The following is a 24,056-nucleotide window of genomic DNA, read 5'->3' as shown; positions in this document are numbered from 1 at the left end:
GGCAATGGATACCAACTTTTCTCTCATTAGAGGCGTTTATCACATCTATAAGTTTCTTCGAATCGCTCGTGGTACAGCATCACTTGTGTCTCACTAGAACTAATAGTTAAGACGTATGCTTAAGTCAATTTTAAATGTGATTTTTGCGTAAACCAGAGGTGACGGACTCGATACGATCGATTTCGTCTTCTTTCATATATAGGGCTTAACCCTCGTTTGGCATTCATTGTGTGTCGCTTGTACTTGTCGATGTGTGGTGTTCATTCCATCGACCGAAATGGAAATCCTGGGAAATCATGGGTTTTGTAAACGTGAAATACCGCAGTGTCGCACGAAAGACTTTTATAAATAATTAGTCCGCGCGCGATTATAGTGTATTATTCGCGAGTGTTTTACGCGAGTGTCTTGTGCGAGAGGATGTCAACCCAATTCTGAGAGAAGAATTCTGGGAGAGACATCGAGCACCGATGGATATTATTTTTTACTTATGTAAAATTAATTTTTTTGCTTGTCCTTAAATCATTTTATTTGACAATGATTTAAAAATAATAATTAGAAAAAAGGAGAGTTATTTATAAAAATTACTTTAAAATTTTATACAAATTTATTCTTGTTAAGATCTCCTTTAGAGAGAAAAGAATGTATAATAATTTTATATCTAATTAAATAATAGATACAAACTTCGATGCCTATAAAAATTATATTTTCAAAATTGGACGATTATTTTTCAGAAAACTGCATGCGTTCATCGTAACTATTTTTTTTTTTAATAATGATTATTCCTTTACCCTGTTTTAATCTGAATTTTAATTTATTTGTTACAGAATTATCGTAGCGACGTTGCAAATGGAACTTCACTGTTGCGCATCGGGCCGGTGAGTGATGATCGAATTAACATTTTTATTGGTGTATACCAATTATTAGAATTAGACAATGACGAGTAATCAATTTTGATTGTCCTTGTCTAACCCACGTAATAGCATGGAAAAGAACCACAAAAACGTAAACATTACCCTACGAGATTTGGTACACGCACCAACGAGATACTGTTAAGCCCAGTGTCCACGATGCTAGAAATCCGTCCGAGATCTCGGATGAAGAAAGAATTGATCAATCGTATTGATCATATGACTAAATTGTTTAAATGTGATTGGTTAAATCTTTCTCTCTCCGAGATCTCGGACCAATTTTTAGCATCGTGGACACAAGGCTTTAGAGACGGTCGGCACTTATAGAAGTTCGCGTGATCGACTGTTAAAATTTAAGGGCTGAATCCATAGATGTTGCTTAAAATTCAAGCTGATTTTAAGCTAATGCTTAAGACCGCAATTGATTCATAGATGTTGCTTAAGACCGAATCTGAAACTGAAACTTGAGACCACGCTTAACTAATGAAATCTCATTTCATAGTGAAATCTTAAGTACGACTCAAGATTATTAGATGCACAATCATTGCTTAAGCCAGATCTTGAGCCAGTTTTTGTCGAGTCCAGTAAGTGGACTTAAGACGGTCTTGAAATAAAAAGTAAAGTATCTAGTTCTTATTTGTGTGTGTATTAATAATTTCTTCTATTTATTTTTTAATATTTTTAAAGAAAAGGAAACAGAAAAGCATATAGTCATTGTAGAATTACTACAGATATTTGTATATCTGTCATCGGGTGAACTAACCTAAAGATACCTCACATTCAAACAATAAGAAATTATAAATAATAATATACTAGTATAATTCAATACTTTGTCCGAACACATTTCTTATTGAGACTCCGTGACTAGGCATTTGATTTATATTTTTACACTTGATCGTAAGTATTTTCAAGTTAATTATATATAATGTATTATAAATATATACAATATAATTATATAACTTTTAAACTGAATCTATTTTTATACAATTAAGATATTAATTACTTATTATTACATTTTAGATAAGCGCACATTATGGAATTTAATATATTAGACCAGTTTGTGACATTAATTTATTTGATAATTCTGATTCCTCTTCAGATGAAGAAAATGATATTGGTATAATATGTGATAAACGATATGTACGAGATGCGATTAATCCATTCACAGTCTATCGTGAACACAAATTTCACATAAGATATAGATTTTCAAAACATTCTGTTATGCATGGACTGCTATACCTTTGGTTATAGATGGTTTGAGAAAGCCTGATGGGTGAGGTCTTCCAATTGAACCAGTTTTTCAGCTGCTCATTTGTTTAAGATTTTATGCTACTGCTTCTTTTTAGGTAAAATTATTTATTTATATTATATCTCTTTAAAAAAAAGATATAAATAATTGTATTACTTTTATCTTGTAATTTAGAAAGTAAATGGAGATCTTATTGAATTACCACAATCTACACAATTAGTAGAATCACGTTCAAAGTAACTGTTATATTAGCATCTTATTTAAATACTTATGTTAAATTTCTGACTAAGCAACTATACAAGAAAATAGAAGATTGTGTAAAGAATTAGGACATGGACATGGAGCTATTGGATTTCCTTGTATTAATGGAGCGATAGACTGTACTCATAAGACTATTTGGTAATAATTTTCAAGGATTAGATGAAATGTACAGAAATAGAAAAGGATATTTTTCTTTAAATGTCCAGGTAAATTAATAAAAGCAATGTTTATTAATATTTAACAATGCTTATTTCACGTATATTACATATACATTTTGTTTTTATCGTATTGTCTTTTTGTGTAATGTTAGTAAGAGATTCAGGATATCCTGCTCTTCTATTTCTTTTAACGTCATTCAGAAACCCACAAATACTTTTTTAACTGCTGCACATCCCTCTGTAATATAAAACATTGCTTATTAAAAAAATATATATAACCATATATAGTGTAAAAATAGGAAAATAAATTTAATACCTTAGTACAAATTAAAGAAGAATCATTGTATGTCTTTGTAAAAGTGAACCAAGCCTCTGCTTTTTCTTTCAATGTAGAGGAATTTGTACCTTTTGATTCAATCACATGTTTATAGTCTTTTAGAATCTCAAGGAATACTTGCTTTTCCAAATCGCAGTTCTCTTGGCCGTTGTCATCCTAAAAATAATCATTTATTAACAAAGTTAATAACAAATTTATTAACAAAGTTAATAAACAACAATCAAAATGTAAAGAATTGTCTCACTAAAATAAATAAGGTTAGATTTTCCGTTTTTAAGTAAATTTACAGTAAACATTATTTTTTTCTTTAAAGTTAACGTAGTATGCCTTTTATAAATTTATTTTCAAAAGATGAATAATTTCGTTTATAATTTCATGAATAAGTTATCATATGTCTATATTTGAAATGATAAGAAACAAAATCATGAAACATACCTGAATCATAACCATACCTGTTCTGACCTATTTAACCTTTTCTTGCATGTCTGAACACGTTTCTAACTGCTAAATATATTTGTATGTATGTACATACATACAATTCTGTATAATACTTGTAAATCAATTGTCATTGGACAGATTCTAGAGAATCCCGAACGTTTCCGAAGCTGGAGAACTCGAGTTTGAACTTAAGAGTGCCTTAACAAAGCCTGACGAAGCCGAATGTTTAAGCACGAACTTCGTTAAGACAGTCTCAAACTCAAACTCGAGTTTTCAAGATTTATTTATGCATGTGAGGCATTCTTAAGCTGGTTTTGGGCCCTAAGTCGAGCTTGATGAAGACTATCTCAAGACAGATCTTAAGCAACATCTATGGATTCCGCCCTATGAAATTAGTTCACGAATCCAAGGAAAAATGTTTTTTTTGTCATAATTTTATCATGTGTATATTCTGGAATAAGATATTAATCAGTAATCACAATAATACTCATTTTAGCAAAACTATAAAATTAAGTAATTTTGATAACGTGTGTACCTAAGGCGTACCATACATTACCGGTACCGCGTACCAAAATACGGTGTACCGGTTCTGTACACTTTAGAAACGCAAGTACGTGATAGGTACGGTACCGGTACGCATAGTACGCCGTACGCTCACCGTACCAATACCGTGGAAGTATTTTGTTATCTGGGATATAGAGATGATAACTTGATAACCGCAGAGAGAAAAACTGTAACTTTTCAACAATTATATATAAGATATTATAGCATTAAGAGGATCCTAAAGCCGTCTATATTACCGACTAAATCATATAATTTTTGAATAACAAATACTTTTTTTCTCTTTCACAGATTTGAAAATCCTTTTCCAGGATTAAAGTATACTCATTAATATGTGTTTGTGAGGTGGAGTTTATGCCGAGAACGACCAAAAATTTCGAAATTGATATATTTTTTACCATTTCTTAGTATAACATGGTATCTCAAGCTGTTAAGTTGTAACATTTGCTTGATACGAAAAATTTTGCAACCTGTACTTACGAAATAGTAATGCACAAACACATAGTTTGCACGAACAAATAACGAGTTCTTAGAATTATAGATTTAGACGCTTTATCGCGACGAATTTGTCGTACGAAAATTGATACGAACGTGCGACTGCGTGTATTATAGGTTGGTAGATATTGGTGTGGTAGTATATAAAAACATGTCGATGCGCTGGAAAAAAACAGCGACCTTTGGTGACTTCGTCGGAGTTCGAGCTTCGTTTTAGGATCCCCTTAAAAGTATGCGTACTTATTTATACAGCATTTATATAATAAAATATCATGAATTTAATAATAAGTTATCGAAATATTTATGTTAATAATCGTAAATTTTTATTAATGGTCGGTAATGTCGTTCTTTAATTATTCCCAGGGGCCTCCGGGGCCCCATTGATAGTCACGAAAAACCCAGAGCCGAAGGTCTTCAATAGTATCTCGTCGGTAGTACACGAAAAAAGGTCCACTCTCAGGTTTCTCTCTGCTATTCTCTCTGCTTGAAATAATATGGTAAGAATGAACTATAAATACCGATCTTACAGTAGGGTGTAATTTACTTACCCTACTGAAAAAAATCACGTCACAAAGTTACATAACGAAATTATGTAATTAAAATAAGTGAATCACATAACGGATTGTTCCAAATCAATACGTAAATTTTTTAAACCATGTTATTTGAAAAAAATCTCATGATATTAGAAATAATTTCATATGACTTTATTGTCGAATTTTAAATAATTAAATGATAGAAATAGAAGAAAAAAACAAATCGTGTAATTTTTCAAATTATGCGATTTTAAAAGATCACGTACTGATTTGGAACAATTCGTTACCTGATTTACACATTTTAATTACATGATTTCGTAACTTTGTGACGTAATTTTTTTCAGTAGAGTAGTCAAATATCTCGAAAAATATAGAAAATACGGAAAAATGTTTCGGTTGAAAGTGGAACGGTTTCAAAGAGGACGTACATATTTAGGTCACGTTCTCTTTTTTTCTAGTTAGAGCTATCGAAAAGATATGAAGATCACTTTTACTTTTTTAAATGGAATTATATAATTTTTTTACATAATATGATTCCTCTAACAAGTATTCTGCATATAAAACTATTAAAGTAAAGATACAAACAAAATCATTAGTTTACGAGATATTTTATATCTGACTCTGACACTTAAATTATACATATTGACACGCTTATTAAAATATTAAATATTTCGTAAAGTATTAATTTTTTAAAAATCGTACTATATCGTTATAATAAAAGAATAAATTAATTTTGATCATTTAGGATAATAGATGAATTATAATAAAACTAAGAAATAAAGTAGAAAGAGCACATTAATAGGCCATTCATTAGAGATTATATAAAATTAATGAACGGATTATTTAGCATTTACTCTTATTTCTAATACGTTAAGATATTTTTCCGAAAGATTGAGTTTCTACATATTTTTTTGAAATTTGGATATTATGTTTAAAATAATTTTGTCTATACAGGGTGTCCCGAATTTTTTTGCCATGCGTTCTTGTGTAGATAGAGCGGACTAAACTAAGTCGAAAAGTCCTTTACCATATTGCAATTTTCACAATAGTTAACAAGATATTAATTACTAAAAATTGCCGCGCTATAATTGGTTTTCAATAAAATTTTTACTCAAACACTATCAACTTTACAGAAAACCTGCAAGAGACAAAAGTTTATTTTTTTTTCATAGAACTCTGAGAATTTTTTATCAACTTTTTAGTACTACATTTTCTTATTTTTACCAGCATAAGAAAATATGGTATTAAAAAATTCTTAGAGCTCTATGAGAAGAAAATAAACAATTTTTGTCTCTTGCAGTTTTTCGGTAAAGTTGATAAAAAGATTGAATAAAAAATTATTGAAAATCAATTTTCGGCAATTTTTAATAGTTCATATCTTGTTAACTATTGCGAAAATTGCAAAATGGTAGAGGACTTTTCGACTCAGTTTAGTCCATTTTCTTTACACAAGAGCACATGGCAAAAAAATTCGGGACACCCTGTATATGATTAAAACAGAGCTCGGCAAAATTTGTACTTCTCGGTCGATTTTCGAGAGGCTCCGCCTCCCACTACTCCTCTCACCGCTCGTCCCGCGCGCAGTCCAAATGCCATTCGAAGACATTTAGGAGCGTCTAACGTTCAAAGACATGAAGTGCACTCGCTTAGATATAAAATGAAGTTTACAGCGTAAGTGCCCAAAGCAGGTGGACCTTATGTCTACGAGCGTCATACGCTTCTAAACGTTGAGCGGCCTTTGGACTGCGGGGCGAGCGGTGAAAGGAATAGCGAGAGGCGGAGCCTCTCGAAAATCGGCTGAGAAGTGTAAATTTTGCTGAATCCTGGATTAAAATTTCAAAGACCCTAGCGGTGTCGAAATAGAGATATTCACCTTCAAAGTTTTAGCTTATACGTAAATTCCCGGTAGAAAATTTTTATGCATGAATATATATAAATACGTATAAACATACATAAACATATATAATTATGTATGAGATATGTCCATACATGTTTATACATCCTTCTTTAGTTTGTAAAATTACTTTTTAGTGTACTAAAAATAATAATAATAATAATAAAACATCAAAAATAATTAAAAGGAAAATTTTCGCGTTGTTTGTTTTTGAAAATATCAAGTTTGGAAAAATGTAAAAGAATTGCTCATATATAGTTGCATGTAAAATTATATATAGTTATGTATGAGCAAATTTTTTTACATTTTTCCAAACTTGATTTTTTCTAAAGCAAACAATGCGAAAATAGTCCCATTAACTATTTTTTATGTTTTCTCAATATTATTATTATTTTTAGTACACAAAAAGTAATTTTACAAAAAAAAGAAAGATGTATGGACATGTTTCATATATAATTATTTATGATTATGAATATTTATGCGCGTTTATGTATGTTTATACATATTTATACATATTAATGTATAAAAAATTTTTTACCGGGCTCCTATATCAAGCCTTGCCGAAGCAACGTTTTAATACTTTGCGGCGAAAATCTTCTACAGATTTAAAAAAAAAATAAATATGTAATATAGAAATATTATAGTAACCTTATTAAAAAAATGAGGAGGCCTAGCGGTGCCGTTTCTAAATTAGAATAGTTAAATTTGTAACTTGATGGAATTCTCCTTCTCGCACGCCGAGCGGCGAGACAGGGACATGCTGTTGTCACATTTCAACTGTCTTCAGTGCGAACTAGTATTCGTACACACAGATACGACAGATACGATTTATGCGTGTGTGTGTGTACGTTCGCCTCAAAAGTTTCTCTCTTATTCAGAGAGCACGTGCGGAGAAGCATATCCGTAAGTTGTACGCGATTAATTTTCTAGCGCGATTGTATCCGAAGAAATACCTTAGGCTGCCTTCCCATGAGAAAAAAAACCATGGAACGGAATATTGACAGAAAAGAGATAGGATGAGGATAATCCTTTTGATATTCATATAATTTCTAGATACACTACTTTTCACGTTTATAATCTGCAGCATGATATCAATTAAAATATAAAATCAAAGTTCAATGTTATATAACCAAACATACGTGCAGGATGATAAAGCATTCGATGATTTTCGCATGTTATCCATGTTTGTTTTCGCATATTGTATAATACTATAACTGCTGACTCTTGAATTAATCAAATAACAACGGATATAATTTTACAGTTATAATTTTACGAAGTAAGGTGCTAGAAGTGAACGATAAAAATAACGCAGCAAAGATGCTGAAAGACGACTGCAAGATTCATGTGCAGGAATCAGAAGAATTGCTGGAACCTGTGAAATCGTGGAATTCACAAATGTACATCGAATTCGACGATCTTTGTTACTCAGTTTGTTGCAACCGCAAAGGCAAGCTCATTTTCTACATATTTATTGAATATAACGATTTTTCTGCGTCTTTGATACCCTAATATATTTGTTTGTGCACGGAAAGAATTTTCTCTTAGAATTTGAAAATCATAGTAATTGTAAGACAACGTGATATTTCATTATAATATATAATAATTCTTTGTAATTTATTAATCTTTCTGTAATGAAATATAGAATACGTTTGATTAATTTTTAAAAAATATTGAAATATAGTAAAATTTTAATTTTAACACACACACACGTGCACTCACGCACACAAGAGATGTAAATCCGACCGAGCAACCTCCACGCGGTACATCTTGGATAATTCTAATGCCGGCGGTATTTAAACTTTAAAGACTCATAACTCAGGAAATTCTCATTTAAGAGTTTATGATATGTGTTTTGAAAACGTCTCAACATAACCTACAAGAATCTGAAATAAAAAGTAGGGAGTTCCATTTAAAAAATTAAGTTAACCTTAACGTGACCTTGACAACGCCATTCTAGGTCAAATAACTACTATCGTTAAATGCATCTTTTTAAGCTTTACAACTTTTGTTTGAAACTTTTGTTTTTTCTAAAATGTATCGTTTATGAGATATTTGGATGTATCCAGACTTTTGACCCACCCTGTATACTTTGATTTGTCGTAATGATGTGAGTCAAACGTTGAGAGAAAAACGCAAAATTAACTAAGTCATACATAGTAGGCAAAAGTAAGCCATAATAGGATATATTGGAGAGAACACATGTATCCTCGACGTTGTCAGGCGACATTATGATAAGAAGGAAACAAGGAAAGAAAAGACAACATTATAATTGGAAGGGGACAGAGGACATGTTAAGAAGGTGAAAGAGATTGAATAATGTTAAAATGTGATTCTAGCAGAGAATTTGTATCATTTTGTTTGTTTATTCCATGTTTTTGTCTTTTAATGTGAACCATCTTCGATATTAGTCTCTTATTATAAAAAGCTTCTATGTCTAAAATTTCAACGTTACTCCAGTCAAAATTATGATTCTGGTCAATACAATGCGGTGATTGATAATCACCGTTGAAGATTTTGACTTCTTATTAATATCGGAGATATGTTCGTGTAATCTTGTTTTTAATTGTCTTTTTGTCTGGCCTACTAACATCGCAATCATCACAAGAAATCTTATAGACAACCTTTTGATTGCATAAAGGATCCAACTGGTCTTTGCCCTTTCTAATAAAGTTCTTTAGTGAATTTGTAGGATAGAGAAAGCTAAAATTTACAATGGCAGCTGTTAGCAATTGGAGTAAATTTTTCAGATACCGAATTTATATAAGGTATTATGAAAAATCTCTCCTTGATTTTTTTTGTCAACAGTTCCACTGTTAAAATCAATGTGGAACGCGGCAATTTCTTGTAAATAAAAAACCACCTACAATAAAATAAAAGATGCAGCATTACAGAATCACTAATTCTAAAAATTAGATTTGAAGACAAAAGTAAATGAGAGATGTATTGTATTTTAGCAATACAGCTATTAGTTCCATACAAAGATTAATTTAAGAACCCTAATTTCTGGAAGTTATACCATATGTGCTAAATGGAATAATATACTTAATAGCAACTAATTTATATTAAAATGTAATATGAAAATTTTATAAAGTACTCTAGTGGAAATCTCCTCATAGTTCCAAAAATGTCCATGAGTATATGCCCATTTTAGAAAGGTATATACCCGTTTCAAATCTTCCTATCATGAGGAGATTTCCACCAGGGTACATGATAAATATTTTTTCTTAGAACAATTTGCTTGACAATTTTTATTATGTAGTTTATAAAATGTTTTTTGTACTATTTAAAAAAATTCCTATCATTATTAATAATATTTAGTAGATTGCTAAATTGTTCTACGTTTATGACTAAACATGGTAAATATTACAAAATATTCTTTCCGTGTACACTTTGTGATACCTTCAGACATTTCAGATAACAACTGATTTAATCACTTTCTAAGCAGATCAAGTCGAGATAGATTACAGATATCAAAATGACATTAAAATGCGGCTCGAAGTTTGGCTTGATAATCTGGACGCACCTTAAGAGTGGGTTCAGACCTAGCCAAAAACAGAAACAGAAAAGCGGCAGCCAATAAGAACTGGCGCTGGTAGTCTTTGGTTTCGGCTTTCTGTTTTACTATCAGCACAAGTTTTAATTGGCTATTGCTTTTCTGCTTTCTGCTTTTCTGTCAAAGTCTGAACCCATTCTAATATTACTCTTAAAACAAAATAAGTTAAATACGTTAATGATTTTAATGATGTTAAAATAAATAATTCTAAATAAAATCAAAATGTTGTTAAAATCAGTTGCAATAGAGAATGACTTTTAATAATCATTTTGAAGCCATTTTGACGACATTCTGTCATAAAATGATTATTGTGATCTAATTGTCCTGCTTCGATATAATGTGTATAAACATAACATATGATTGATATTGCACTTTTGGCTATACATAGTAAAATAAGAACGTTCACTGTAGGGACTGAGAAAATGATTCTACGTAATGTAACGGGACACTTCGAACCAGGGAAAATCACGGTGATAGTCGGTCCTTCCGGTGCGGGGAAGACCACCTTGCTAAAAATCATATCGGGCAAACAACAGATCGATATTAAGGGTACCATCACCGTCAATGGTGCTAAACAAAATAGAAAAATGTTCCGCAAACAGGTGTGTTACGTACCGCAACAATTCGATCTATTGCCGTACCTCACAACAAGAGAAACTCTCTATATGGCAGCTCGACTAAAGCTTAATCAGAACAAACAAGCAATTTGTTCAATGGTGAGTAAAATATAAATACGAGAGAACAGTTGTAAACTTATTCGTATATATACATATATATATTTATATAATTATTTATTTAATAATTTTATACATACATAAGATTTATTGTTAAATATCCGCTCAAAAAATTGTTACATAATGAAATGGTTTCTTAGTCTATAATCGAACAATTAATGGTTGATAAGAAAATAACATTTATTTTATTTCTGAATTTACAATGTCGCAAACGTTCCGATTTACAAAGTGCTCGCAAATTATTTATCCCTCTATTCCCTCTATAAACTAACAAAATACAAACTGAAAAAGTCGTTCAGATTAATTACAAGTATCCACGTGTTTATTACACAATATTGTAGTCATTATTCCGTCAACATTTATTCTAAAGTCATACTATTAAAATATTTTTACGCTCAATTCTTCGATTATTATCGAGAATACAACTAAATCGTAAATTTAAATAAGCATCCGCGGTAAAAAATCATTTATGCATGAATATGTATCAATATCAGGTAGTGCTAAGTTAAAAAGATAAAAGTTAAGTTAAAAAGTTAATTAATTTTAACTTAACTTAGTTACATTTTAGACTCTTAACTTTTTAATTTAATGTAGTTACATTTTATCGGTAACTATTAACTTTTAATTTGATTTTTTTTTTAAGTCAATCCTCAGACACAATGCGAGAGGATAATGTTATTATTACATGTAATAAATTACATAGAGCTCTTTGAGCACAAACACGTCGTGCACGACGCATTATAACACAGGTCTACAAAAAAGGGGGTCTTGGATGTTGTCGGGAAGCTGTGGGTCATTTCCGAAGTAATTTTCTGCGTAGAATCCGAATCTGAAACCAGAATTGGCCCATCACGTCAGGATTTTGAGATATTAGGGGATATATACTCGAAAAATGCGTTTTTATGCTACTTTAGAGGTTATGTACAGGACGCAACCAATTTTTTGGGTCTTTTGTGCTATTTGCATCATTTAGTAATATTCTTACCCTTCAAAATGAGATATTGATCGACTACCTACGATTTTTTTTCGCCAAGTTACGGGCATTTTAACCCACTTGCGTAACCGTTTTTCCCGTCTTTTTCGTTCCTGTTCTTAACAAACGTGAAACGACCACAAATATAACAAAAACTGTTAGGATCATTTAAACACTTACGCGGGGCCATTGTTAAGACAGCAAACAGTCACAATTGTGACTGTTTATATATTAGGACCTTGAATAACGGACAGCGCGTCTTGTGCGCTGCGGCTCTGAGTGCAAGGCGTCTACCAACTTTAAACAAATCATTAGTTTTAAACTTATTAATGCAATGAAAATGAAACTTTCCAGAACATTTGTTCATATCCGAATGAACAACTTTCTCGCTGAAAGTTTTAGGATGCTCGAAATTCGCTCGATAAACGAAGCACCTGAATGCATAAAAAAGGATATTTTGCAGGTGTGTATAAAAAAAATAATAAGTTGTTTGTTTATTGACAAATATCGGTTTTTCTTTCTTCACTAGACGTGGAAAACTCTAATGATCATAACTTCGAAAATAGCAAAAAAACGCATTTTTCGAGTATATATCCTCAAATATCTCAAAATCCTGACGTGATAGGCCAATTCTGATTTCAGATTCGGATTCTACGCAGAAAATTACGTCGGAAATGACCCACAGCTTCCCAACAACAAAACCTTGTTGACCTGTGTAATCGGTCATTACACACACACACACACTCGCATAGACATTGTAGAATACAAATGGTTGTATTCATGCAAATTTCTCGTCTTGACTGAGATGTTCCCGGACTTATTTTGTTTTCAGAGCCGAGAGAATCCGAGCTCCTGGCTACTACTCGGATTCCCTGTGTAATAGTGAATGGGCACACGACAATAAACTCTATGATTCCTTTTGTTACAACCCTTTTATTTGCCTGTATACAGAGAGTAGCCTCCTTGACTTATACAACAAAACTCGATTCGACTCTTCTTTTTCGTTCTTCTCCCTCGTTTGACCGCAGCACAATCTAGTCGAGCCTTCTCTTTCTGAGTCAGTAACATAAGAACCATCATTCGGTAACTCCTTCCACCCTCCAGACAATATATTATCCTATTAATCCGAACAGACATAGATACGAGTTTTTTTCTTCAGTGTCTGGCATCGGTTCTCCGAAAGAGAGAAAACGGCGAAGGCGGCAATCAAAGCGATTTTCGACTCCGCGCGGCTTATCTATGTCTCACCTTTCGTCATCTGGCCACGTTTTCGTGATCGACCAATAAAATATTGAAACTACAATTTCGACCGTGGTGGGAAGCGTCGTTCGGACGGAGAAATGCACTCACTTTTTCACGGTTCGAGCATCGGGAAGTATCTCTCTTAAAAATCTCTCGGATCCGTGCCGGATTTCAGGAAAATTACTTATCGCGGTGTGAAATAAGAGGCTCAGAGCGCACATCCGATCGCCCCTAGGCAATGCCTCATAACGAATTAATCACGCGATTCAGAGGACAATTATGATCGCTCTCGAGCATTGTCCACGTGACTTAGGACATCTTGTCCCTAAGCGGTGTCGCGCAAAAAGTAAAATTAACTGTGTAAAACTCAGAACAATTGCTTACAACAAATAGTGTATGTGTAAATTCATAAACGTTGACTATGTAAATTCTAAATAAATTGTGTCTACAAATTCAGCAGAACATTTACTGTGACTAAGTGATTTATTAAGCGAAAAGACAGTAAAGTTACTAGGTTGACTCGCTATCACACAACAGATAATGAGTATATAATTTAGTAATTTTATATTGTATAATCGTTACTTGTAAACAATGGGCCCCCATTCAACGAGCGTGAACCCCTCCCGATATACAGTTGCATGCAAAAGTGTCCGGCCAAAGATATTTTTATCATTATTAACGTAGAAAGGGTACAAAATAAAAACACAAATATATCATCATAAAGTACTTTTGACATGTAATTAAAATGCACAATTAAAAAATTGTTTATAACGATTAACACGTATTTATAACTAAAATAACACATTTTGCTTCTTCATAATTGTTCGGCCAAATTCCAAGAACGTATAATTTGCACGGCTTTGTTTACGTTATCGGTCACGAAGGTATGTAAACATTAAGAGCACGTTTCTTTTCTATTATTCGATCAATTATACTCAGTCAAAATGCCAAAACGCACGTCTTTAGACATACGTAAATTGGTGATCAAGTTTCACAACGAAGGAAAAGTTTCACGTGAAATAGCTGATGTTTTAGAATTAGGTAAATCGACTGTTAACGATATAATAAATAAATTCAAGACTACAGGTGCTCTAAAAGATAAACCCTGCCCTGGGAGGCCAAGAAAAACTACTAATCGTGTCGATAAAGTGATTAAGAGAAAGGCTGTCGTAGATGTGAAAAAGAATGCCGCGGTCATCGCACGCGAGTTACGCGAAGAAAAATTGGCTGACATAAGTCAAAGTACGGTTTCACGCAGATTGACAGAAGTGGGACTTTTTGGACGCGTTGGAGTTAAGAAACCGCTTATTAGCAAAAAAAATAAGAAGGCCAGATTAGAATTTGCAAAAAAACACCGTAACTGGACTGTTGAAGATTGGAAGAAAGTGATGTTTTCAGATGAAACTAAAATTAATTTGTTTGGAAATGATGGTAGACGGTACGTTCGACGACCAAAAGGCACTAGAAATGATTCGCGATATCAAATACCAACTGTGAAGCACGGTGGAGGTACCTACGTTAATAATCATAAAAATATCTTTGGCCGGACACTTTTGCATGCAACTGTAGGTATCATCGGCGGGGTGTCGCGAAACACAAATAAGTAACAAAAAATAAGATGCTATTCCATACGTGAAAAATCAGTGAAAACTATAATTTTTGTCATTTACAAAAAAAGTATTTATAACTTTATTAATAACTATATTTATCTTTTTGACAATATTTATTGAACTATCATATTTCCACTAATGTTAAGTGTTCATCAAAAAACGCTTCGCGCGCGTGCTGGCTGACCACCGCCACCCTACTCAGAGAGTCCCCTGCCCAGTTAGGTGACTCTCCAGTTGTTGTTCGGACCAAATTTAACTTTTAACTTTTCAATTACTTTTTTTATTAACGTAACTTTTAATTCAATTAATTTTATTATGGATTAACTTGTATTTTAATTAATTTAAATTTTCAAGGCTGTTAACTTTAACATAACTTAGTTAAAAAAGTTAAAAAAAAGTTAACTTACCCAATTTTGATAAATGTGTATAAACATACATAAATATTCATAAACATATATAATTAGATATATACGAAATATGTCCATACCTTTTCATACATCTCTCTCTTTCTTTTGTAAAATTCCTTTTTAGTGTAATAGAAATAATAACAGTAATGTGAAAAAAAAAACACTTAAAAATAATTAAAATAATAATTTTCTCATTATTTGTTTTAGAAAAAATAAAATTTGAAGAAATGTAAAAAAATTACTTATGTATAATTATATATAAAAGTATGCATAATTGTGTATGAGCAATTTTTTTACATTTTTCAGAACTTGTTTTTTTTCTAAAACGAACAATGCGAAAATTATCCCTTTAATTATTTTTTATGTTTTCACATTACTTTCATTATTTCTGTAACACTAAAAAGTAATTCCACACAAAAGAAAGAGGAACGTATGAACATATATGGATATGTTTCAAATATGATTGTACATGTTTATGAATATTTATGTATGTTTATATATATTTAAACATATTCATGCCAGTCACGTCAAAAATAAAATTCCAATGATTATTTTAGCATATTGATAATTTATGTAAAATCACCGTCTAAATGTCTTCAACCGACTGTATCTTTCTTAATTTGAAACTTGACAAATTTCAAATTATAAGAAGGATGCAGTTGGTTGAAGATATTCAGTGGTTTTACGTAAATATTATTATTTTAATAAATATTAATATTTAGCTTGGCGAATAAAGTTATATAGATTGTGACGCATTGCATACATAAGACATTTTTTCTGTCAGGTGAACGATATCGCGAAAAGTTTCAACTTGTCAAAGTGTCTGGATACATTGGCGAATAAATTAAGCGGTGGTGAACGGAAGAGACTTTCTATCGGTGTGGAAATGTTTGTTCAACCATCCGTTTTTTTATTAGACGAACCAACAAGCGGTCTGGACAGTACGGCCTCTAATCAGGTATAGCGTAAATTACTAATACAACTATATATTAATAACAATCGTTTTATAAAAGAGGATGATAAAAATTGTACTTCTGCCTAAAAGAAAGTAAATAAAAGGAGAATAGTGTATTTTTTTCGACCTCTTGAATATGATAAAAAGTCCGAGAAAAATAAGGAACACCTCGAAGAATTGTGCACGAACATGGGAACTAAATTTCAATGTTTTTGTTCAATTTTCAAAGTGTTCTTCAATCGCCTCCACAAACTTTTTAATAACTTTATAGTTTATCGTATTCAGTAAGTCAAAATCTATAAAAATACTATTCCTTTTAGTTAAACCTATTATGGACAGAAATCGACCTCTTTTTAACATCTTCTTTTAATGTATTATTATTTGATATTATCTGATATAAGTCACTCGATGTATAAATTAATCGATATTTATCTCTTATTTTTTGTATAAATTAATTATTTTATACAAGTGCTCAGAACATTCTAGCAATGTTACAACTAAGCTAGAATATTATAATGTATTGTTTTGTAATATAGTTGAACTTTAATATTAAGTTCTTAATGTGCTATATCGAAACGTATGGTTTGTGTTAAATAGCTCATTAACATACTACATGATATGGCAAGAGCGAATTGCACTGTGATTTGTACAATACATCAACCCAACAGTCAGATAATTTCGCTCTTCGATAACATTATCGTGATCAACCAAGGCAGATGTATGTATTGCGGTCCAAAAGACGAGATCTTAAACACGTACAGCATTGCTGGGTTTACGTGTCCCAACTTCTATAACATAATTGAATTTGGTAAGGTTGACTATATCAATTCGACTTGTTAAATAAATTACGAGAAGATAGGAGAATCATGAAAATTAACATAGAATATAGAGTATTGTGCGTATTTCCTTTTTATAACTTTAAAACTAGTTTCCATTAATCTTGCAAGTAAATTTTATATTTTTTTATTAAAAAGATACAATCTGCAATTAATTTTGAAAAATAGATAGACTATTATTTTTATATTTAATATTTTAAAATCTGAATAAGCGTCAAAATAAGAAATATGAATATTTCACGTCTGCATAGCTGGCCCCCCACTTAACAAAATCTTAATAAAAAAATTACATAATGATGCGCTATTTATGCACTACCCATATCCGCAAGAAAAAACTTTTGCGCTCATTCCGTTTAGCTAAAAAAAAATTTATTGTGGGAGGGGGCGAAGTAAGACACTCAGTCAGCATCCCACCCGTTCAAAACAACTGATTTGGAAAATTAAATACACAGCATTTATGCGCTATTTATGAACTACCATACGTAGACAGTTTTAATTTTTGCGCTGCAATCCTTAAGGCACTTCCCTCTTGGTGCGAATAGACATATTCACCCATAAGTCGTTCAAAATTGCAAAATCAAATATTCTGACTGTTAAATACTCTGCAATTTTAAACGACATAGGGATGAATATGTCTAGGTTGCAGCGCAAAAATCGGAAATGTTTGGAAATAGTAGCACATAAATCAGGCAAGTATTTTACATAACCAGAGTATTTAATTTTGCAATTTTAAACGACTTAAGGGTGAATATGTCTATTTGCTTCAAGACGGAAGTGCCTTAAGAATTGCAGCGCAAATATCGAAAGTGCATGGAAATAGTAGCACATAAATCATACGATTATTTCGCATAGAGTATTTAATTTTACAATTTTAAACGACTTAGGGGCGAATATGTTTGTTCTCTCCAAGAGGGAAGTGCCTTAAAGGTTACAGTGCAGAAATCGAAAATGCGTGGAAATAGCAGCACATAAATCAGGCAATTATTTTGCATAGTGAGAGTATTCAATTTTGCAATTTTAATCGACTTAGGGGGGAATATGTCTGTTCGCTCCAAGAGGCAAGTGCCTTAAGGGTTGCTGCGCAAAAATTAAAACTGTGTACGTATAATAGCGCATAAATAGCACATAAATCCTGTGTATTTAATTTTCTAAATCGGTTGTTTTTAACAGATGGGGGGGCTGACTGGCTGCCTACTCAGCCCACCTACATAAAATTTTTTTTTAGCTAAATGGAATATGTGCAAAAATTTTTTCTTGCGGATATGAATTGCGCATAAGTAGCGCATTATGTAATTTTTTTTATTAAGATTTGGTTAAGTGGGGAGGCCAGCTAGGCAAACGTGAATATTTTTGTATATGTACAGAGTGTCCGCAAAATCGAGGTCAATATTTCAGGAAATAATTCGGGAACCAAAATGCAGGAAAAAAACTGTATAAGCATAGGTCCGGAAATTCCGAAGTTTCCGAGTTATAATAATTTTTATGTTAAAAAAAATTGTTATTTATTTTTCATAATTACAATCGTAATTTATTTCATAATGTTTTAACATAAATAACATAAATAACTACATTTCGGATTATTTTAGCGTTAACCAGGATGCATCACGTGGTAGCATAGTTCAATTATACGATTAGCATCCTTCTTTTTTTATTTCTTTATTTAAAAATTTTTTTTATTTTACTAGAGAGATGCCAAGCGGACTATACCTGCACGTGGTGCATTTTGGTTACCGCCTAAATAATCTGAAATGTAGTTATTTATGTTAAAACACTATGAAATAAATTACGATTGTAATTATGAAGAATAAATAACAATTTTTTTAACATAAAAGTGATTATAACTCTGAAGCAACTGATTTCCGTACCTATGTTAATATAGCTTTTTTTCCTTCTTTTTGGATCCCGAATCACTTTCCGAAGTATTGATCTCGATTTTCCGGACATCCTGTATAGATACATATATGTATACATATACTGGTTGTCCTATTTTAAATAATACATTTGGATTTCTCGAAAACTATAATAGGTGCGGAGAAATGTTTTCAAACAAAGGTTGTATGGTTCGGAGGGGGACATAAGAAGGTACCATTGATTTGATCTTGGATGGCGTTTCCAAGGCTAGATCGAAGTCATGTCGATTTTTTTAAATTTAACCATTATTTTTTATTACATTTTTTTGTAGCTTACCTCGAGAGCTTTTCAAAACACTATAGGGGAGACCGGAGACAAAAGTAACACGGGACAATAGTAACATCGTTAATATTTCTTAAACTATAATAGGTATGTGTATACGGCTGCAAAGCTGGTAAAATTTTGTAGACAAATCGACATTGAATCGTTCGTTACATGCTGATTCTCGCAGAAAGTGTACGAGTGCAGGAGCGAAAATTACTTTTTTCATGCATCAAGTAAGATTTATTGCGTGCCCAAAATCTAAAATTTTTTTTTCTTTATAATGAAGGTATAGTGTATTATCATAATGTTTTAATGATTATCTGTGTTGATGGTTTGTACATTTGGGAGAAAGAGTAGATTTATGTTGTTGTGTTACGTACCTCTGGCAAATGTGGTACAATTATCCCCCTCTACTGTTATAATCGTTACTGTCGTCCCTAGGGATTGGGACGGTTGTAACAAAATTCCTCATAGTCTTTAAACAAACATAACTTTTTTTCTAGTTACATAAAATAATTAAACCAAAGAAAATTTTGTATCTAAATAAATTCTATATCTAAAGATACATATTTTTTTAATGTATTATATCATATTTTAACTGTTATAACACTTCAAAGTCAAAATGTTACTTTTGTCCCCGGTCTCCCCTAATAAAATATTTTTTCATTAAGTATTTTTCGAATTATAAGGCTCGAAAATTACAGTACAGTCGGCATTAGCATTACGCAAATTATCCGACCGAGGGCTAAATCCTCTTGAATATTATTCAGGATCATACCTTGGATAACATTTGTCAAGATCAAGGCCATTGTAGATTATTCTTCTTATTTTCATTTTTACGTAAAAATGAATTTTTAGTGCAAAAATGAAAATAAGAGGAATAATCTATAATGGCCTTGATCTTGACAAATGTTATCCAAGATATGATCCTGAACAATATTCAAGAGGTTTTAGCCCTCGGTCGGATAATTTGCGTAATGCTAATGCCGACTGTACTGTAATTTTCGAGCCTTATAACTCTAAAAATACTTAATGAAAAAATATTTTATTGTAGTGTTTTGAAAAGCTCTCGAGGTAAGCTACAAGAAAATGAAAAATAGAGGGTTAAATTTAAAAAAATCGACATGAGCTTGACCTGACCTTGGCGACGCCATCCAATGTTAAATCAATGGTATCTTCTTATGTCCCGCTCCGAACCATACAATTTTTGTTTGAAATATTTTCCGTATCTACCATAGTTTTCGAGAAATCTTAATACATTTTAAAAATGTGACACCCTGTATATATAATAGTAATATTATTTTTATAATAAAATACTTGAACCAGTTTTTCTGAAGTACTTTTTCCGTAAAAAATGTGCGTTATTTAAAAATCTATTTAGTCATATCCATACAGCAAACTTTATCCCAGAGATCTTCCTAAGAACATTTTCAGAACGTTAGAATACTTTCAGAACATCCTGTAGAACATCGCTTGAAGATCTAAATATAGAAGTGCTATATGGGTATTTAAATTATAATAAATACATTTTAAAATAATTGCCTAATTGTTTATTTTCCAGTTTAAAATACTTTAAAAATATCTAATAATTAAAAAAGCAAAAAAACAACAATTGTGTTCTTCTAATTACAGTGCTTGAGGTAATAACAGAACAAAGGGGTGGAGATGTGGAGAATCTATACAAGATCTGTTGTGATGAATACGTAAAGTTTAGGTTACGCAATAAACATAATAAAAAGGGTAAATGGTTATATGTTTATTTTACTATTTAAGTGATTTCTTTTTTATGTTTTCGGTTGTTTCTTAATTCATTAATAATCTATTTATAACAATTATTTTATTAATTTTACTGGTCTATTTATATTGTTTATCATATTTCATGATAATTGAATAATGAAACTCTGAATTTTATTTATCATATATCTACATATATTATCTAAAGGAATTTAAATCCCTAAAGAAAACCTCTTTAAAAAAAGAAAAGAATATACGCCAAGTGCATAAAAAAAGTATCGAATATTACATTCTTCTTAACAAAAAACGGATAAATACAATTAGTATTTCAAGTATTTCATAACGCAAGACATAAGATAGACTAAAATGGTCAATTGGATTATAGTGAAGAAAAAATTTGGCATTCCCAGTTCGCATTAAAACGAAATATTCTATGACCAATAATATGTTTTCATAATACGGAAATTATTTGCAATACGAATTAATAAAAAGATTATTACATATAATATTCTGCACATATACACAAGACATGAAACTAATAATTCAAGAAGAAGAGATATGTGTTAATAATTGCTTACTAATCTTGTAAATTTGTTACCTATAATGTTTCTATATCTATAGTAAATATTATCAATATTATTATCTATTTCTCCATAATTTATATTACATCTATTATACGTCATATTTTACAAAACTTTAACCAAGCACAAAGACAAAATATTGTATTTTGCGGATTACATCGACATATAAATGATTTTCCACCATAAAAACACAGATATACAACTATGTATAACGTGTTTAAACATACATGTCTGTTGTAATTTCCCACTTATGGATGTAAGATTTGTGATATAACATTTGTTACACTGTAGTTATGTTGTAATTATATTCAGTTAGAACAATAATTTGTTGGTATCATAGACACCAAAGATGTTTGGTTAGCGTCGGCGTTCTATGATATAAACAAATTATATTCTTCTATCTAAATGTAATTATAATACAACAACAATATAATATATGTTATATTACAAATATTACATCTATGAGTGGGAAATTACACCTAACATATACGTTACATATGTAACATACGTGTTAGTTACACGTTATACAATGATTATTAAGTTATATATGTATTTGCTGCTATATCGGAATATTTAAAAACTAATAACAGTAATAATTATGTTAGTATCAGTGCGCTCCTTGCCCTGATAAAGTGAATGACAAGGTTCATGAAATGTTGGCATTAGCAATGAATCACGACACGGCAATAATCCGCAAATCTTTTGACACCCCCTTCCCTCTCTCTCTCTCTCCCCCTCTCCCTCCCCTCTCTCTCAAGAATCACTGTTATTTATCGAAAAGGACCCCGCACAGATCTTATGGAAAATGTCCCTCGGTTAAATTGGCTGAAATTAAAGTATGTTGTTCTTGACGTCCTGAACAAAAGTCTCAATAGGCTCTCTAAATTCAGTACTTTTCCATTTAGAGATGCTTAAGGGGATGCTGGATCGACGGCCGAACTTGATCGAAGTCGATAGTACAGACTTTTTTTAATTCCAAATTCGATAATAGTGACATCTTTCATTCATTTCTTATACATATTATATATCTTTGTGTCTCGCTCAAACGCATTCATCTATCCTTATCTAACATATTGCAACGCCATTTCTTAGAAGATCGAACACCTACTACTAGACACAATTATTGCTTTGTTTATCATTCCGAGTCTTCGCTCAGCGTTCGTATACACGTCATTTGCAGATCGATATAAATCTTTCTTTTGAAGCTTTTAATCTTAGTTTCATGAACTCATACTACAGTGTATCAACATAACTACAGTGTATTGTTTGTGCATGTAATGCGCTGAGTGCTGCACTATTGTTTGGTCCATATGAGCTACAAAACTTTTGTATTAAGAAAACATCTACGTCAGGTGTTTTGTTGATATGTATTTAATGGTGGATGATCACAATGTCACTTGAAGTACAGACACACGCATATATGTTTGTAGTTATAAGTTAAATTCACATGAACGTTCACAAGTTCCGCATTGCATATATTTTTGGACATAGAAACACTCGCGTAGATGTTTATATAATTTTATACCTGACAACGCCTCGAGTTCGTTCATCCCGGGTCAGGTCGTGACATCGCCTGGGGGATAATACCCTGAGTCACTTAATCGCGAATACGTGATAACTGAAACTCGTATCACGTTGGCTCTAATTACAATTATATCGCGTATACGTATTCCGTGAAGGAGCCGATCTTTTCCGTGGCACGGATCGATTTTGACTGAATCCCTTCGTTGATTCCCGATGATCGTTCGCCCTCGTCGTATTTCCCGAAGTTTCCCGAGTCTTATTGATCGATAGATCACAGAAAGCCGCGAAATTGACGACTGCGACAACGAGATGACCGATGTGCGGCAATTCGAGCGCCGACAAGGCAAAGGAACACTTCGGTTCGCGATCAAAGATGCCGACTATATTCCCAATACCGCATTGTACACCTTTGAAGTTGTACCGCGTGCCTTCGCTCCTTCGCGGTACGTGTGATTATTAGTTAATATAAAATGTATGTATGTGTATGTATGATTGTTAAGAGCCGTCCGCTGTACGTTTACTTTTTTGTCGTGCACGACTTGTAGGACTTATGTACGGAACATCAAGTGACAGCTCTACGAGTTGAAAAAATGTAAGTTTTTAACTTTTTTCTCGATTTTAGTATAAAGTCTATTGCAACATTCAAATTTTGCGTCTACTTTAATTCTGTAAAAGGATTTTTGATTCCGTTCAGTAAATTCGGAGATTTATATCGATCTGCAAAATCCCGACAATTCGGCCACTCCAGCATCCCCTTAAAGTACGTGGAAACCTGTTACTTCACGAACCAAATAGCCCCCACCGGGCATTCGCTCGTGAGCTGCCGACTCGTATGGACCCCTGTGTTCCTCTTGTGTCTGCGCGATCCTCGACCGACCTCTTGTGCCTGTTGCGAACC

At 32.1% G+C, this 24,056-nt stretch overlaps 1 protein-coding gene across 7 annotated transcripts in view; it reads left to right on the top strand.

Moving 5' to 3' along the window:
* Positions 1-1,359: 1,359 nt before the first annotated feature.
* LOC108724129 (ATP-binding cassette sub-family G member 4) overlaps positions 1,360-24,056 on the top strand; it is a 32,465-nt gene continuing 9,768 nt past the window's right edge. The window contains exons 1-8 of one of the 7 annotated variants that reach the window (XM_018450311.1): positions 1,360-1,525; positions 2,160-2,254; positions 2,332-2,624; positions 8,096-8,281; positions 10,799-11,103; positions 16,138-16,311; positions 16,906-17,116; positions 20,952-21,059. In XM_018450311.1, the coding sequence (XP_018305813.1) occupies positions 8,152-8,281; positions 10,799-11,103; positions 16,138-16,311; positions 16,906-17,116; positions 20,952-21,059 (928 nt within the window). In that variant the 5' untranslated portion in view covers positions 1,360-1,525; positions 2,160-2,254; positions 2,332-2,624; positions 8,096-8,151. Of the gene's footprint in view, positions 1,526-2,069; positions 2,255-2,331; positions 2,625-4,483; positions 4,638-4,669; positions 4,905-8,002; positions 8,018-8,095; positions 8,282-8,980; positions 9,134-10,798; positions 11,104-16,137; positions 16,312-16,905; positions 17,117-20,951; positions 21,060-24,056 lie in introns of those variants that run through there. The other 6 variants (XM_018450310.1, XM_018450313.1, XM_018450312.1 and 3 more) reach the window with 6 other exon arrangements.

The sequence above is a fragment of the Mycetomoellerius zeteki genome, unplaced genomic scaffold (genome assembly GCF_001594055.1).
Source record: "Mycetomoellerius zeteki isolate Tzet28-1 unplaced genomic scaffold, Tzet1.0 scaffold275, whole genome shotgun sequence".
In the NCBI taxonomy this organism is placed as follows: domain Eukaryota; kingdom Metazoa; phylum Arthropoda; class Insecta; order Hymenoptera; family Formicidae; genus Mycetomoellerius; species Mycetomoellerius zeteki.
Note: the sequence above shows the minus strand (reverse complement) of the source record. Positions and strands in the feature narration are given on the sequence as shown.